General features: G+C 37.7%; 2 protein-coding genes across 2 annotated transcripts; both read left to right on the forward strand.

Annotated features, from left to right (window-relative positions):
* Window positions 1-1463: 1463 nt before the first annotated feature.
* On the forward strand, window positions 1464-6534 carry LOC101293723 (synaptotagmin-3-like). Its single transcript, XM_004307332.1, has 12 exons — window positions 1464-1937; window positions 2520-2618; window positions 2720-2770; window positions 2844-2967; window positions 3319-3437; window positions 3520-3621; window positions 3712-3786; window positions 3899-3975; window positions 4082-4331; window positions 4866-5240; window positions 5688-5816; window positions 5911-6534. The coding sequence occupies exons 1-12, from the start codon at window positions 1827-1829 to the stop codon at window positions 6037-6039; spliced, it is 1641 nt and encodes a 546-aa protein (XP_004307380.1). The 5' UTR covers window positions 1464-1826; the 3' UTR covers window positions 6040-6534.
* Window positions 6535-11434: 4900 nt separating this feature from the next.
* Window positions 11435-15262, forward strand: LOC101294015. The gene is made up of 2 exons (XM_004307333.1): window positions 11435-11893; window positions 12979-15262. The coding sequence occupies exons 1-2, from the start codon at window positions 11660-11662 to the stop codon at window positions 14905-14907; spliced, it is 2163 nt and encodes a 720-aa protein (XP_004307381.1). The 5' UTR covers window positions 11435-11659; the 3' UTR covers window positions 14908-15262.
* The last annotated feature ends 1033 nt before the right edge of the window (window positions 15263-16295 follow it).

Consider the following 16295-nt stretch of genomic DNA (forward strand, 5'->3'; position numbering starts at 1 on the left):
GCTCGTTACAAGTTTCACTACTCACTAGTGAGGAAGCAAAAAGAGGTCCTGTACAAACTCAAGGATTCTTTTTGTCTCAAATTCCATTACATTGCGCATGCTAATGAGTCTATAGAGATATACCAGTTTCACAAAAACAGATGCTGACGACACTGAAGCTGTAAATTTTATAGTCTTTACTCTGTATAGTAATATATCAGCTTTCATTTTTTTGCAAAGAAAAATGTTTAGTATTATTAGTACAAATGGAGATTTCCTCATTGTTATGTACGTACATCTATTTAACTTCGATCTCATCACTATCCAATATCGCAGCCACTTATGTCATTCTACTAAATACTAATTGGTTTGGGGCTCCAAAGTTTTCTGATTTTGCAACAAGAAACCAACCAGCTTTTCTTATGGTGGGTGATTGAACTTTGACAAGGTGATGAAATACATGTCAACCTCAACTAATCTAAAACTTGTACGAAATACTGTAGTGATGCAGAAGAATCAAGACACCAATTAACTTAGTTGGTAAGGCATACTATATATAATACCAATCTTCAACTAAGACACAGTCAATGTTTTATAAATTGCAGTCTTTCATCTTCTTGAAATTGTGATTTGTTTTGACGAATGTTTATGTGCGGGCATATTCTTCTCTGTTCTTGCTGTGGTCGACATCTGCACGCCCATCAGCATCAATGAAAATTGCAAACAATACATGTAAGAATAATAGAGAAAATAATGAAAGACAGGATTGCTTAGAAGATCAAAATATTAGAATCATTTTCTTTCTGTCCATCCAGAAAGGCCAGATAGGATGCTTGGTGACAGAAGGTGAGACCTTTACAAGTGGAAATGACTTGTTCCCTTTCTTGACCTGTTTTGAGAACTTTACAAGTGGATATTGCTGAAAATACAGTAGGGAATGGTCCGAATGGAAATCCCTTCCTTGACCTTTTCTCTTTCTTTTTTTCTATTTTTTTAAATTTATTTTAATTTCCAAATTTTCTTATTAAAATTAAAATGGAGAAAGTGTGCTCCATGACATGCTAATATTTCATTGGAGAAAAATGTCCTCCAACTAAACGAAAAACAAATTACTTGAGGGCAGCCGCACCAGCAATTGGTATGTCCATTTTTTTTTCTGAATGGGAAGTTGGTATGTCCATTTCATTTATTAAAATTAAAATGGGCAGATATGAAAGCAAACTACAAGTAGAACTTAATCAAAATCTAAGATATTGTACCTTTCACCTTTCATTTCATAAAACTTGAGGTGGGAACAAATATGTATATATAATTATTGCAAATCATCCCTTATCTTATGGTCACTCTCATTAGTCATTTCTCATTAAGACTCAATAAATAAAATTGAATTCTGTTCTTGGCTCTTTCATTTTCAAAATCAACCTCCTTATGTTTTGAACAGAAAAAACTCTAAAAGAAAGAAGAAGGAAAAAAACATATATTGTGAGTGAAAAGATTTTCAAAGCCAACCTTGAATTGGCATCTACTCGAAGAAAAAGGGTTGGCAATGGCATTTCAGACATTGAGAACGTTACACTGTTCTGTAATGTACACGTCGTTACATGTGAGGCTCCGAGTCTGAGCCAAAACACAGAGCTTCCTTTGAGGCAGAGACAAGAGTGCCAATTTTGAAGCCAACCAACCGCACCCTGTTTTTGTTTTTTGGCGCTCTTGCTACTACCACCCATTTCATACCTCCCCTAGTTGATATCTTTCACTTAAATCCTCCTTTCCTGTTGCCCTTCTCAAATTTACTCGAAAAGTTTGCATCTTTCTGAGAAACCAAGACTCTTTGTTGAATCAGAAAGATGGGTTTTTTGGGTACTGTATTGGGGGTTTTGGGTTTTGGCATTGGAAGTCTGATTGGACTGGTGGTGGGTTTCTTCCTTTTCATCTATTCAGAGCCCAAGAAAGTGAAGGTAATAAGCTCTGTTAATGACTTGAAGCATTTCTTTACTGGGTTTCTGAGATGATGCATGCAAGTATGTTTCTGCAAAGAACAAGTCTTGATTCTTGGATCCTGTGCTTTTTCTTGATACGTGATGAAATGAGTATGAAGGTTTGGTATCATCTGCATCTCTTATGGGTATTGAGAAATTTTGAATTTTTGATAGTAGTTCTAGTCTTGCTTCTGAGTTCTTTGATTGCAACCAAATTTGTAAGTTAGGTAGAGTTGTCAATTGATTTTCTGATGTGTGTAATCTTGAATGATGAAATCATTGTCCAATTCATGGTGTCCCTATATGTTTAAAATTCATGATGATCACTTTTGGTTGTTTTACTTTTTCCTTTCAGCTATTTTTTTTTTCTGGGATTTTACTAGAAACTGGTGTAGTTTTCATTTTTTGATTTAGCTGTCCTTTTCTTATTGTGTTTAGATTGGTTAGAATATAATCATGAACACTGCTAAGCAAAAGTACTCTGAAGTAATTAATTAGCAGAAATGCATGTATGTTTTTTTGGTCTGACTTTGTTTGGTGCTTAAAATACTTGTGTTGCAGGACCCAGTAATCAGGCCACTACATGAACTAGAGAAAAGTAACTTGGAAGATATTCTAAATGAAATTCCATTGTGGATCAAATGCCCTGATTATGATCGAGTTAGTATCGTCATCCATTCCTTTTACATTGAACTTTTGCTCTTTCCTTCCCTGACCACTGCCTGAATGTCTCAGTACTCATTCTACGCTTCCTTGTGCAGGTAGACTGGCTAAACAAGTTTCTCTTGGATATGTGGCCTTACCTTGACAAGGTGATAATATAGTTCCTTTTTATTAAAATGAAAAAAGAAAAAGGTATTCATGGCTCATTTTTTTGCTGTGCAGTCAATTTGCTCCACAATAAGAAGCATGGCACAACCTATCTTTGCAGAATACATTGGCAAGTATCACATTGAGACAATTGAATTCGACGAACTAAGTCTCGGAACTCTGCCACCCATAATATATGGTACTGTACTCACTTTAATAACCTAAACGACATTATGTATTATATTTTGGGGGAAAAGCCTATTTGAGAACTTTGTTCCAAGACTAGTTAAACTTCACATCCAATTTGTTTGCCCCCTCAATATGCTTTAGTAAGACATAATCAACAAGCATGTTGCAATTTATGTCTGTTAAAACTATGCACATTTTGGTATTTCCGTTCATCTTCACATCAGTAAGGGGTATACAAGGATTTGAGCATAGCATGTCACAGTAAAAACCACAATCTAAGAAAGACTGTTTTGAATAGGGTATACCTTTCATCAACCCTCATTTTGCTCATATTTTTTTGGTTACGTTTTGAATCTTTCAGGTCTGAAAGTTTGTGAGACTAATGAGAAAGAACTAGTCATGGAACCAGCATTTAGGTGGGCTGGCAACCCCAACATAGTTCTGGTGGTTAAGTTGTTGTCTCTAAGAGTTAAAATTCAGGTGAGAAAATAATTAAATTATTGAAGAGAAGACTAGGATTATATATGTCCTGCTATATATGTTGATTGTGCTCCTTTTTCAGTTAGTGGATTTGCAAGTATTTGCAGCACCACGGATAACTCTGAAGCCTCTTGTGCCAACGTTTCCATGTTTCGCAAACATTGTGGTTTCTTTATTGGAAAAGGTCAATAGGAGCATAGTTTCTTTTCAAATTTATTTTTCCTTCTTAGTTTGGGTGACATTGATAAGGTGATTTTCTGTGATCTCATTGCAGCCACATGTAGATTTTGGGATGAACATATTGGGAGGGGACATCATGTCCATTCCAGGCCTCTATCCATTTATTCAGGTGCTACACCAGTAATTCCTTTTTTGGGTAGGCTTTTGGATTCAGTCTATAAATTATCTGAATTTGGATAATTGTTAGATGCTTTATGCTCACTATTCTAGGTGCTTTGCAGGACACCATCAAGAGACAAGTCGCAAACCTCTATCTCTGGCCTCAAACACTTGATATCTCCATTCTTGATGCTTCAACGTGAGTAATCATGAAATTTATACTTGTAAAACCTTCTATAATTATTGAAAAACACTTGTTTAATGCACTCTTCTTTTTATAATATTAATTTGAAAACTTCCTGTAGAGCGGCTATAAAGAAGCCTGTTGGAATACTTCAAGTAAAGGTTGTTCGAGCACTGAAGCTTTTAAGGATGGACTTCCTGGGAACTTCGGATCCTTACGTGAAACTTAGCCTCACTGAAGATAGGTTGCCAGCAAAGAAAACCACTATTAAGATGAAATCTTTGAATCCTGAGTGGAATGAGAAGTTCAAGCTTATTGTGAAAGACCCCTATACTCAAGGGCTTGAGTTACAAGTCTATGACTGGGACAAGGTTTTCCTCTAAATTTTTCCTTAGAACTAAGTAATCAAATTGTGATACTTAATTTTTTGTCTGTCTTTCTTTCCTAGATTTTAAGCCTCGTTTTCCTCGTTTTAAGAATTTGAATTTTGTAGTTGCAGGAAAACAATAGAAAAAAGGAATTTGAGATTTGTCTAAGATGTAATAGTAATTCCTTTTAGAAAAAGCTTCACTTGTTCTTAGGTTGGTATTGGTTCTCAATATCTCTCAAGGAATTGTCATCAGAAGTTCAACATGCTAGTTCTGACAAAATTGGTCAATACTAAAATTTAGAGAAATCATGCCTGCCCAACACATTCAAGTTTAACTGAATTTCTTGTTACCTGTAAACATATATATACTTTTTACCATCCTGCTCTACAATGGTGAATTCATACAAGTCACTAGTACTCATTCTTTGTTTGCATCAGTTAATTTTTCTGTGTGGCAATCTGTAGAAGAGTTTCTAACTTTTGGCATAGACAAGGTTTAAATTGAGGTGGATCTTCTTTTCTGTGCTCTTCACAGGTTGGCAGACATGACAGATTGGGAATGCAACTTATTCCTTTACAAGTGCTAACTCCTGGGGAGACAAAGGAATTTGTGCTGGATTTGGTCAAGAACACAAATCTTAATGATCCTCAAAACAAGAAGCGTAGAGGACAACTTGTGGTGGAGCTTACTTATGTTCCTTTAAAATCAGATAGCCTGACATCTAATGGACCTGATGGTGGATATGGGAGAACTGAGAGTGGAATTAGCAAGTCATCAGATAGTGGCGAAACCCTGGATGAAGCAGGTTTACTGTCAGTGATGGTCGTGGGAGCTGAGGAAGTAGAAGGGGAGCATCACAACAATCCTTATGCTTTGCTTTGCTTTAAAGGAGAAGAAAAGAAAACAAAGGTGAATTTTCCCTTTGATATTTTTCAGATCTTTTCATTATGTGAAGTTCACAATACAAACTTATCCAAATTAAAGTCAAGAGAAAACAGGTTTGGGACATTTTCGAAGTACACAAATCTTGTAAGACTCTTTCAGTTGTAATTTGTCTGAGATATAGACTATAGGGCAGTGAAACCATACCTACTTGGTGATCTTCCGTAATCTAAAGAGTTCAGTTTCTTGAAATCTAGGTTTTCTAATGTCAATGTCTCAAAAGTTAATGACTTCAAGTAACAAAAAGGTTTAAGAATGACTTTTATTTTTGCACTGGTCGACTTCAGCTGATCTGAAAGTCTTCGAACAGATGTTAGTAGAATGTGATATTTCTTTATCATTGTTACGTACAGTTTAGCACTCTCTAGATTAAGTTTATCTGGATAGTCTTAAGTTAGAGTTATTTTTTGTCAGGTGATAAAAAAATCTCGAAACCCAAGTTGGAATGAAGATTTCCAGTTCATGCTTGATGAACCTCCAGTAAATGAGAAGATCCATATTGAGGTCCTGAGCAGAAGCAGAGCCCTTAGTTTCAGAAGAAAGGTACAATCGTGATCACCACAATCCTCTTCTTACTGATCCATTGATGCGCTACATTTTATGATGTTTAAACTCTGCACTATCTCCTTATGCGCAGGAATCATTGGGATATGTGGAAATTAATCTCTCTGATGTGGTACACAATGGACGAATCAACCAAAAGTACCATTTAATTGACTCCAAAAATGGAAAGTTACATGTAGAGCTTAGTTGGACTAAGGCTTGAGAAATGAAGGTGAGGCAAGTAATATCAGGTGTCAGTTTCAACTGATCTTTCTAATTGTTGCTATTGAGGATATAGAAGGAAGAGAATATACAAAGCGACATTGTTGAATCTTATACATGTTTTGACATTTCAATCTTAAACTAGTTGTCCATAGAAGAACCATCTACTTCATTATCATCCTAAACTTTCTTTCTGTGGAATCGGAGACTTTTAGGCCAAATAGATTGTTATGTTGGTTTTTGCAATTTTGACGCATTCTTGGCAGGAAGCTTTGTCTTTCCAAATCCAATTCCAATTCCAATTCCAATTCCAAAGCTATTGAAGTTGCCGTAGTGATTGAATCAGGGCTAAGTTGGGACTAGTTTGAGTTAATCTCTTGGCAAGTTCATGGTTTAAACTTCATGATGTAGCTCATGTAGAGCAGATCTAGCCCAAGGCAGTGACAACACCCAGTTTTCTTTTCCTTGGAATAGGTTACAGATTATGTCTTCTTTTTATTGGATCCGAATTAAGCTTCTCATACAGTCATACATGTACAGAAGCACATACACAAACATCACTTTGCTGAAACAAAAGAAAAGAGAAAAAGTTAGAAAGCAACAAGCACAGAACCAAAATGAAAGATGAGCTAAAACATATGGACCCTAGTGTGTGCATGGATTAGGTTTGGCTAGTATGATCATCAACATACATGTGACATCATAATTAAGGAGAGCTTACTGGTTTACTTGTTCACTGTAGTGGATATGCATGGTTGAAACTCCATGGAGAAAATAGATAAATATCCTAAACAGTTAGAAATAAGAGGAGCCTAATGGGAAAAGATTCTCCCAACTTTTGTATAATCTATTGCTCAAGATATATGTAATCATTGTAATGTATTACCCTGTGACATAATCTTCTCCAGTTCTCCCCACTGAACTAGCATTATAGATATTCTCTGAACTCTCTATTCGACACTAAATTATGTGCTCCATGAAAGGGAGAACCAATATGTAGGGTCAGAAAACCTAATTCCACACTATGTGGGGTAAAATTATGAGATGCATGAAGACGAGAATTGAACATTTAGCTGATGTAACAGACGAATGGTTTTAGTGCTTTACCACTACCCTTTACCACTACCCTAGAGCTAGAAGTTTATACAAGATGATGACTGTAATGCATGATTTGGAGTAATCCCAGATGCAAAATATTCATTGCCCTTAATCACTTTCACCTCTTAAGTGGGGAGCACATTAACAAGGGGAGGGATTCCCTTTGGTATACTATACTTATATTCTATATATAAAGGTCAGCTTTCTGGTTGACTTGCCCCAGAAAGTCTGGCAAATTTAGAGGTAGTAAAGGGAATCCTATACCCTCCCCACAAAGGGTTTCTTTTTTTTGTTCATAAGGATTCCTTCTTTCTTTGTTAATCCACTCATTGCTAGGAAAACCCTTCATTCTTTTCTCTACCCTCTCTGTTTCTCATCACTGGCTGAGCTAGTTGTGTGAGGCATGTGTGCTCTCAAAAGGAGGGGGAGGGGGTATGAAATGAAAAGGGGTCACTTTCTTGGTTCTTTGTTGATGTTCTTTTGTGGGGGAGAGGAATAACTTTTTGCTCTCTAAAAAGCCACAGCATTTTTTCTTTTGAAAGGCATTGTCTTCTGATATATGAGGGGTGCTAAAGTGAGAATAGGGAACTCCCACTCACCTCAATTCATTAGAATGATCACTAAGCTCTGCTTGCTGTTAAGTCTTTGATTTGGATTTAGTGTTTGGTAGAATGGATGTGATGCTTAGCCAGTTCAGTGTGCACTCTCAATTTCAGCAAGCAGCTGACGTGGCATGAATATGGCTTTAGGGTTCTTGATGCCACAGTAGACTATTACCAAATGTTTGAAAATAATGGAGATACAACATTATTCTTTCACCACTCAAACCCATTTTCAAACTTCCAATCCCAATCCCACTTCCCCAATTGCCCATTTGCTTATATGTAGAGAACCTTTAGTAAGTGCCTATACTATTCCATAGTTGATCGATGGCCAGGAATATTTGACTCAATTTCATCTAGAACAGTACTGTATTCCAATCTTATTTGATTTTTCCAACTCTACATGTACTTATTGGACTCAAAATTAGTTTATATTGTAATGACAATATACGGACATCGATGCATGATCGCATATTATCTATGGTATATCTCCATTACAAAATAGATCGATTACATGGGAGTGGTAGAGAAGATCAGCTTCTTTAGACTCCTTTATTCCTCACAAAATGGTCCTATTACCAACACCAGCATCTTGCATGCAATGTTATATAACCCTTCTAGCTTCCCCCTCTTTAATTTTAAAGAACTTTGGACACTTCCATTGAGCCAAGATGTTCTTGCAGATAAAGTTTTGAATCTGCAATAGTTTTAAAAAACAAGGTCAGCATAACATGACAAACTACTCAGTCAATCCTATACCAGCAGCTTTCCAAGAACACATGCACCATGCAGCAGCTAGCAACATGATTGTAGTTTTCAAGCACTTGTTTTCTCGAAGAACACATGCATGCCCAAATGCCTATATAAGTTGTATATATATAGGCCACTTATATTAGTCATTTAGATTCGTCAAGTCATGGAGGTTGTAGTAGTATATTGAGTTCTGTTGAAAAGTCCCAAGTGCCAGTTTTTGACCATTGAAACAATATTGAATTGAAGCAAATGCCAAGTTTGAGAATGTTGTTTGTGCATGGTTTGGTTCATCAACCAAGGTTTTGTATGCATTGAAGATAGAAGTACACACAAAATCGAGTATGAATACGATATTTAAATAGACACGGAGAACATCAAGATCGTTTAGATTTAAGAGGAACATTATAAAATGTAATTTGGTACATTATCATACTCGTATTAAGGTTTGGAACTTTGAAAACACTTCGTTTTAGGTGGAGATTAATTAGTTTACGTCTCTACGATATGTTGATTTGTACTGCTAGGGAAGTTAAACATGGTTCTTTGAAGTCCAAAATGATAATCCATAGACATGGCCAACCCTACAATGTCCTTCAAAGCTTCTCTCTATTCTCTATTCTTGTTTAATAAAAAGTACATAATAAGATAACGATGGAGTAATATGAGTTTAAAATTACAATATTTTAAGATATAAATTATCGTAACAATAAATAATACACAAATAAATGTTCATTAAAAGAGCTGTTAAATTAGATGCTACGTACATTACTAGTTTGAGCTCATAAAATAATACAATAACGAAGAATGCGCAAACAAAAGTTATTTGATTATTTGAAAGAACTGTCAAATTAGAGGTTACACTGCTAGTTTGAGCTTAGATAAGACTTATTAAAGAGAGATGCACTTGAAACATGGAGCCTTACGTTATCCCAAAATAGTGGCATCGAAATAGTTGATCTCAGCCTCTAGATTGACACTAAATAAATTTGTCACAAGCGTTTTGATGTTATACCATCGAGACATGGACAAGCTAGCCTGTTCCCAATTAAGTTTGAAAATGCTAGAGGTAAATCATCCACTTATTTGATAATATGTAGATGACTAAATACTTTGTTGATTTTTCTTGCAATTTCTAGTGAACTTCATAAACATTCCTCTTCCTATCAATCTAGCAAGGCACTGGTTCGAAGTAGTTAAATTTCATTTTCATGAATTATTGGCATTTGAAAGTCAAAGATGAAAAATTTAAAGAAATGATAAGAGCAAAGCAATAAGGCAAAAGGAAAACAAACACAGAAGAGAAAACAAAAGGGAAAATCCAAGTCATCTGATATCCATGGAGATGATCTCCTGATGTCAACAGGGTTGACGAGCTAGTGATGATGATGTGCACGTGTGGCATACTTATCATCATGATCATCTCTGTGTGTGAAAAGACTCATCAAACCCCAGAATTGCATCATTAGCAAAATGCCACCATTTTGACTCATGCATGGGCAACAATGATTCTTCATGATGAACGATGATGATGGTGATGCATAGCACAATTGCACTAGGGCTCCAATTTGGCCTAACCATTCATGTTCTTGAGGGGGTTTTTCTTCAAAAGGAAGAGCAAAAATTATGAACAAGAAGGAAAAAAAATTATGATCCAGGACCTCTGGATGGGATTATGGCATGATCCATTCCACTCGATGGTTTTGAGTCTTAGTTTATTTGGCAAAGTGATAAAGATATGTTGCTAGTTGAGTTGAGAGAGCAGAAAGAGGGATTTGACAACCAGCCACTAACACTATAATATACTGCGTACATACTATTGCTCCCTTTAATCCTTTATACTTGTAGATATGATTCTGAACTATTGAAGAATGTCAATGAGGATGAAAACTACATGGGGCTCATGGCTTAAGCTTCATGCTGGAAATGGAGTTCGACACTCTTTTTCTTTTTTTTCTAGTAGTGTAACAACGGATAATCGATTACGTAATTTATTTTAAGAACTCATCATTTAATTATTTAAATATTTAGATTCATTTGAGTTTATTTTATCATACGACTTATGAGATGAGATTTGTTGTTATATATTTATGTTGTGAGATGCGCCTTCCGGTTTATATCCAAAATTGTTAGACGGCAAGTACAAGATAGACCAAATCAATAGTATGGAGGAGAATATGAGTATTTAGTTTTCAATTTTTCATCCTTGTCTGCAGTCGCTATCTGGGTTCTTTAACACATTCATTCATTTCCTAAAATAGCTGTTCCCTTGATTTTTCTTAGCAATTAATACTAAATCTACCTAGTCCCTGGTATAAAATTATCAACCAGTCAGAAAATGCGGCATTGATTCTGTGGGAGAATTGTCATGGAAATAAGATGGGACATTTTCTTCATGTTCCAGAATCCAGATGTCATGCAATTTATAAGGAAACTCATAGGGAGTGAAAAGTAGGTTAGGATCTTTATTTTTATTTTTTGGTATGAGAAAAGTAGGAGGATTCTCAATAAATGGTAGTGATGAAAATCCAAGGGAGATAAATAGTACAAAGCAAAGCACTTCTCTCTGTTTTTCCTCTGGAAATTCAACCAAAACGTGCTTTTATCAATGGCACTTTTACCGTTCTGAACAGCTAAGCTCTGCTTCTGCTACTACTTTACCCTCCAATAATAATAAGCCAAGGTCAACATCCTCAAAAACCCAATACAAACCTCTCAAACTCAAACTCACCAAGAAAACCAAACCAAACCAAAACCTCATCTCTCTCTCTCTGTTGCTCTCTCTTTCTCTCCCACAGCGGCCAAGGACAGCAACATGACTGGTTCTAGTCTACCAGGTCTCAAACCCACAAGAGGACTCAGCTCAGCTCATCTCCTTTGACATTTTTTCCAGCCAAACAAACCCATTTTGTTACCTCCATTAATAATCCCTCTCTTGGTTTTCGTGTTCCCCCATTTCAACTTTTCTTTAAAGCCCCATTCTCTCTCTCTCTCTCTAGAGAAAAGAGCCAAAGCAGCTTAATTTAAGCACTTTGAGATCTGGGTTTTGTCAAAGTTTCAGTCTTCATTAGCTGTCTTGTAAAATTTTCTTGAGCTCTGAGGAGGCTCAAAGTCATAGTCTTTGGGGGGTTCTGGGTTTTTGGTTCTGAGCTTGAAATCTTGGAACTGAAAATGGGAAGCAAATGGAGGAAGGCAAGGATGGCACTGGGTCTGAATCTCTGTGTCTATCTTCCCAAAACACTTGAAGACTCATCTCCTTCCTCTCTGGACTCAGAAGAGAGATTGTCTGATGCTGCTCTGCTTTCACCAGCCAATTTGGGCTCTTCCAGGCCCGCAACACCAACACAAACACCATCCTCTCATGGCTTGAAGCTCTCTAGAAGTGGAAGCAAATCTTCTTCCAAGGTTTGTGTTTTCATCTCATTATCAAAAATGGAAATGGGTTTTCTGTGATTCTGTGTGCTTATAGTTGATGGGTTCTTATCATTTTGAGCTAAATTTCAGCCAAGTTAAACTAATAGTGTTGTTTTTGGTCCATGGTATATGATTTATAGCCTTCAAAGTTTAGAAATCTTAGTCATTTGATTGGGGATAGTAGATTTTAGCAGATTTTGTTGGAGCACAATGATTTGAACATTGGAATTTTGGATTCATGTTAGTTTTTACTGTTTAAGAATGAGGGTTTAGTGCACAAGTCACTTTCAGGGCCATCTTGTTTGCCTTAATGGTAAAAGAAGACTAAAGAGTTTTCCTTTCCTTTTCCTTCTTCCCATGGAGAGAGAGAAAAAAAGGAAAGTGGGTTGCTTGGCCACTTGCTGGCCTCATCTGTTTGACTGTTAATTTGCAAGCTTTCTCCAGATTCATCAAATAATGTAAAAGTAAAGGGGAAAGTAGTGTCATAAAGCATAACCTTTGATTTCCCTTTTGTTGAATGAATTCAGATTGAAAGCTGAGGTTCATGGTTTCTTAAAACCCCATTTGAACCCAGTTCTAGAGTTACTTTGCTAATGTTTCCTTGTTAAAAAATCTGTTCTTGTATACCTGCAAATGATCTATAAGTTTATTCAATTATTTTACATAAGAAAAAGGGGAGGAATATTTGATCCCTATTTTGATTTATTGTCCTTTTATTTTCAAGTGGTTAAAGTAAGCAAATTTTGTACAATGGTTCATAGTTTTTGTTCCATTCCCATAATACCCCTATGTGTTGGATACCAAACATTGACTTTTTTTAATCCAAGTACATCTATCAGGTTATCACTTTTATCGTTTTTTTTGTTTGTCCGTATGTGTTAACTGTTAATGTTTAGTCTACCCTGTAGCAAAGGGTATCCTTTGTGACATTGTACATCAGAGATTGAGAAAGTACCCAAATTAAAGAATTGAAAACAAAAAAGTACTGTAGTGTGTAAGTATGTGTTTATAGTGGTTGACATGGTTGATTGGTTTACTTATACTTCCTTTCTTGCACTTGTTTATGTTTTCAGCAGACGTGCTCCATATGCTTAACCAAAATGAAACAAGGAGGTGGCCATGCTCTATTCACTGCCGAATGTTCACATTCTTTTCATTTCCACTGCATTGCATCGAATGTAAAACATGGCAACCAAATCTGCCCAGTTTGTAGGGCAAAATGGAAGGAAATCCCTCTACAGGGTCCCACTACGGATGCTTCACCTGGAAGGGCACCAATTGGTCCAGTAGGTTGGCCTCAGAATGATGCTTTGATGGCTGTTGTTCGCCGGATACCTCCTCCCCGAAGAGACTTGAGCCGAAGGCACATTGTGCCACTGTTTCCGGCTACTGAACCAGGTGTGTTCAATGATGATGAACCCTTGGATCACCAAGCTGTGGCTGCTGAGAGAAGCTCTTCCAATAAAAATTCTGCAGATGACAATTTTTTTAGAACGATAGAAATAAAAACATACCCTGAGGTTTCAGCTGTGTCGAAATCCAAATCTTTTGACAACTTTACAGTTTTGGTCAATCTGAAAGCCGCTGGTTCAACTACAACACAAAATCCTTGCAGAAATCAATCCAGCTCGCCGCAATTTTCTCAGAATCGTCGTGCTCCAGTAGACCTGGTCACAGTGCTTGACATCAGTGGTAGCATGGCAGGAACTAAGCTTGCACTGCTGAAACGGGCAATGGGGTTTGTGATACAGAATCTTGGCTCCAATGACAGGCTGTCAGTTATTGCCTTCTCTTCTACAGCCCGTCGCCTCTTTCCACTCCGCCGAATGACTGACACTGGACGCCAGCAGGCTCTGCAAGCTGTCAACTCTTTGGTTGCAAATGGTGGGACCAACATTGCCGAAGGCTTAAGAAAGGGTGGCAAGATATTGGAAGATCGGAGGGGAAAGAATCCTGTTGCCAGCATAATACTGTTGTCTGATGGTCAGGACACTTATACTGTCAGCGGGTCTGGGGCAAACCAAGCTCAACCAAATTATCAGTTGCTCCTCCCTTTGTCTATTCATAGTGGTGACAACACAGGCTTCCAGATTCCAGTGCATGCATTTGGGTTTGGTGCAGATCACGATGCATCATCGATGCATTCAATTTCAGAGATATCTGGAGGGACCTTTTCTTTTATTGAGACTGAAGCTGTTATCCAGGATGCATTTGCACAGTGCATTGGGGGTCTTTTGAGTGTTGTGGTTCAAGAGCTGCAGGTGGAAGTAGAGTGTGTGAATACAAATGTCTGCCTTGGTTCACTAAAGGCCGGAAGTTACCCAAGTCGTGTGATGGTTGGTGGACGCAAAGGGTCTATTGATGTTGGAGATTTATATGCCGAAGAAGAGAGGGATTTTCTGGTTTCAGTTAATGTCCCAGCAGAGTTTTCTAGCAATCTAACATCATTGATAAAGGTGAGATGCATTTACAAGGATCCCTTAGCTAAAGAAATGGCAACATTAGAGAGTGAAGAAGTTGGAATCGAGAGATCTGCAGTGGCCGGACAAGTAAGGGTGTCAATAGAAGTGGACAGGCAACGTAATAGGCTCCAAGCAGCTGAGGCAATGGCACAGGCACGAGCTGCAGCTGAGCGGGGAGACTTAGCTGGTGCAGCTTCAACCCTTGAAGATTGTCGAAGGGTATTGTCAGAGACTGTGTCAGCAAGATCTAATGACCGCCTGTGTGTAGCATTGGATGCCGAGCTCAAGGAAATGCAAGAGAGGATGGCAAGTAGGCATGTGTACGAGGCTTCTGGTAGAGCGTACATTCTTTCAGGACTGAGCTCACACTCATGGCAAAGAGCAACAGCTAGAGGTGACTCCACCGATGGTTCAAGCCTTGTTCAGTCCTATCAAACCCCGTCAATGGTTGAGATGCTTACACGATCTCAGGCTATGTTGTTGGGCAGTCCATCAGCCCAGAGGCTTATCCGACCATTATGTTCACAACCGAAGCCGAGGTAATCATATAGGGTTGCTGAATGCTCATTCCTTTCTCTTGATTTTGAATTTTTATTTGGGTGGGGGGACATAAAAGAGATAAAGAGAGGCTTTTTGGCTGTGATTTTGCTCCTTCCTTGTATATGTAAATCAATAAGAAAAAAGAGGACATGGTGAAATGGGGTATATTGGGGAAAGGAACACTAGGTAGGGTTTAAGATTATGTCATGTTTATTGTGTTGTGGGGATGGTGTACATAAGTTTCTCTCTGAGAGAAATGGGTACAAAGATTGTAATTGCCAGAATGGTTTGGGTGAGCTTCTCACCTAAAAGTATAATGTACCTCCTCTCAATCCATTTGACAAAGTTTTGCCATTTCAATTCATGAGCTACTGAAATTTGAATTCCCTCCGTCTATATGGTTGCTTTACATGTAACAGGCATGCATGTAATGCCATTTTCCCTTCCAAACCAGAGAACAAGGATATGCGATTATTGTCAATATTCCAGAAATTCAAGTCTACATTCACATTTTGCGACATTGAACGCCGAAAACCAAACGGTTCTCCTAAGCTCCACTTCTCTCGCCTCTTTCCTTTCACACCCCATAAGCTCAATTCAGACAAAAACTCGAAAGATTAGGTACATTATGAGCGTATAAGCTAAAGAGAAATGGCAAGATGGAAGTCGGGAAACGAAAGGGTTGCTATAAACACGAGGAACTTGTATACGATTAACAGATAAGAATGGAAGTGGTAAAAAGTTCTCCCCTTCTTCTATCACACCTACAACAGGCAACAGTAGTGTAGAATTATATTTCCCTTAATCAAAACTGATTACAAAGCTTACATAATATAGGCTAGTGTGTTTGACATTTACAGAAGGAAATAAGGAATAGTAATGCCTATAATTACATAATCAAAACTATCCAAAACTATACATAAGTTAGGACTCAATTCTGAATAATGGAGGAAATCACTCTTGTGATTGAATCTGAGATTGAGTGAATCAATCTCTTAATTGAGGCTGTGAATGTGCTCCAATACCCCCCGCAAACATGGCGGCCGTGGGCGGACAAGTTTGAGACACAAGGTGTTATGCCGGTGTTTATGCAGGGGTTTGGTTAGGAGGTCAGCAGGCTGATCAACTGAAGGAATGTAACAAACACGATGACTGCCAAGGGCCACTTTTTCGCGAACAAAATGATAGTCGAGCTCAATGTGTTTGGTACGGGAATGAAAGACTGGGTTGGAGGCCATGTACGTAGCACTGAGGTTGTCACAATGAAGCATAATGGGGAAGATTTATGCGGACACCAAGTTCAAAGAGGAGATAGCTAACCAGGTAGTTTCAGCAGAGGCATGAGCTAGAGAGCGATATTCGGCTTCAGCACTAGAGCGAGCCACTGTAGG

The sequence above is a fragment of the Fragaria vesca genome, linkage group LG7 (assembly GCF_000184155.1).
Source record: "Fragaria vesca subsp. vesca linkage group LG7, FraVesHawaii_1.0, whole genome shotgun sequence".
NCBI classification, from domain to species: domain Eukaryota; kingdom Viridiplantae; phylum Streptophyta; class Magnoliopsida; order Rosales; family Rosaceae; genus Fragaria; species Fragaria vesca.

Bases quoted from the DNA above. Each gene is read 5' to 3' on its own strand.
- LOC101293723 (XM_004307332.1), top strand. From the start codon at position 1,827: ATGGGTTTTTTGGGTACTGTATTGGGGGTTTTGGGTTTTGGCATTGGA. The intron at 3,787-3,898 runs GTGCTACACCAG...GGTGCTTTGCAG, and splicing joins GCCTCTATCCATTTATTCAG to GACACCATCAAGAGACAAGT. The intron at 5,817-5,910 runs GTACAATCGTGA...CCTTATGCGCAG, and splicing joins CCCTTAGTTTCAGAAGAAAG to GAATCATTGGGATATGTGGA.
- LOC101294015 (XM_004307333.1), top strand. From the start codon at position 11,660: ATGGGAAGCAAATGGAGGAAGGCAAGGATGGCACTGGGTCTGAATCTC. The intron at 11,894-12,978 runs GTTTGTGTTTTC...TGTTTTCAGCAG, and splicing joins GAAGCAAATCTTCTTCCAAG to ACGTGCTCCATATGCTTAAC.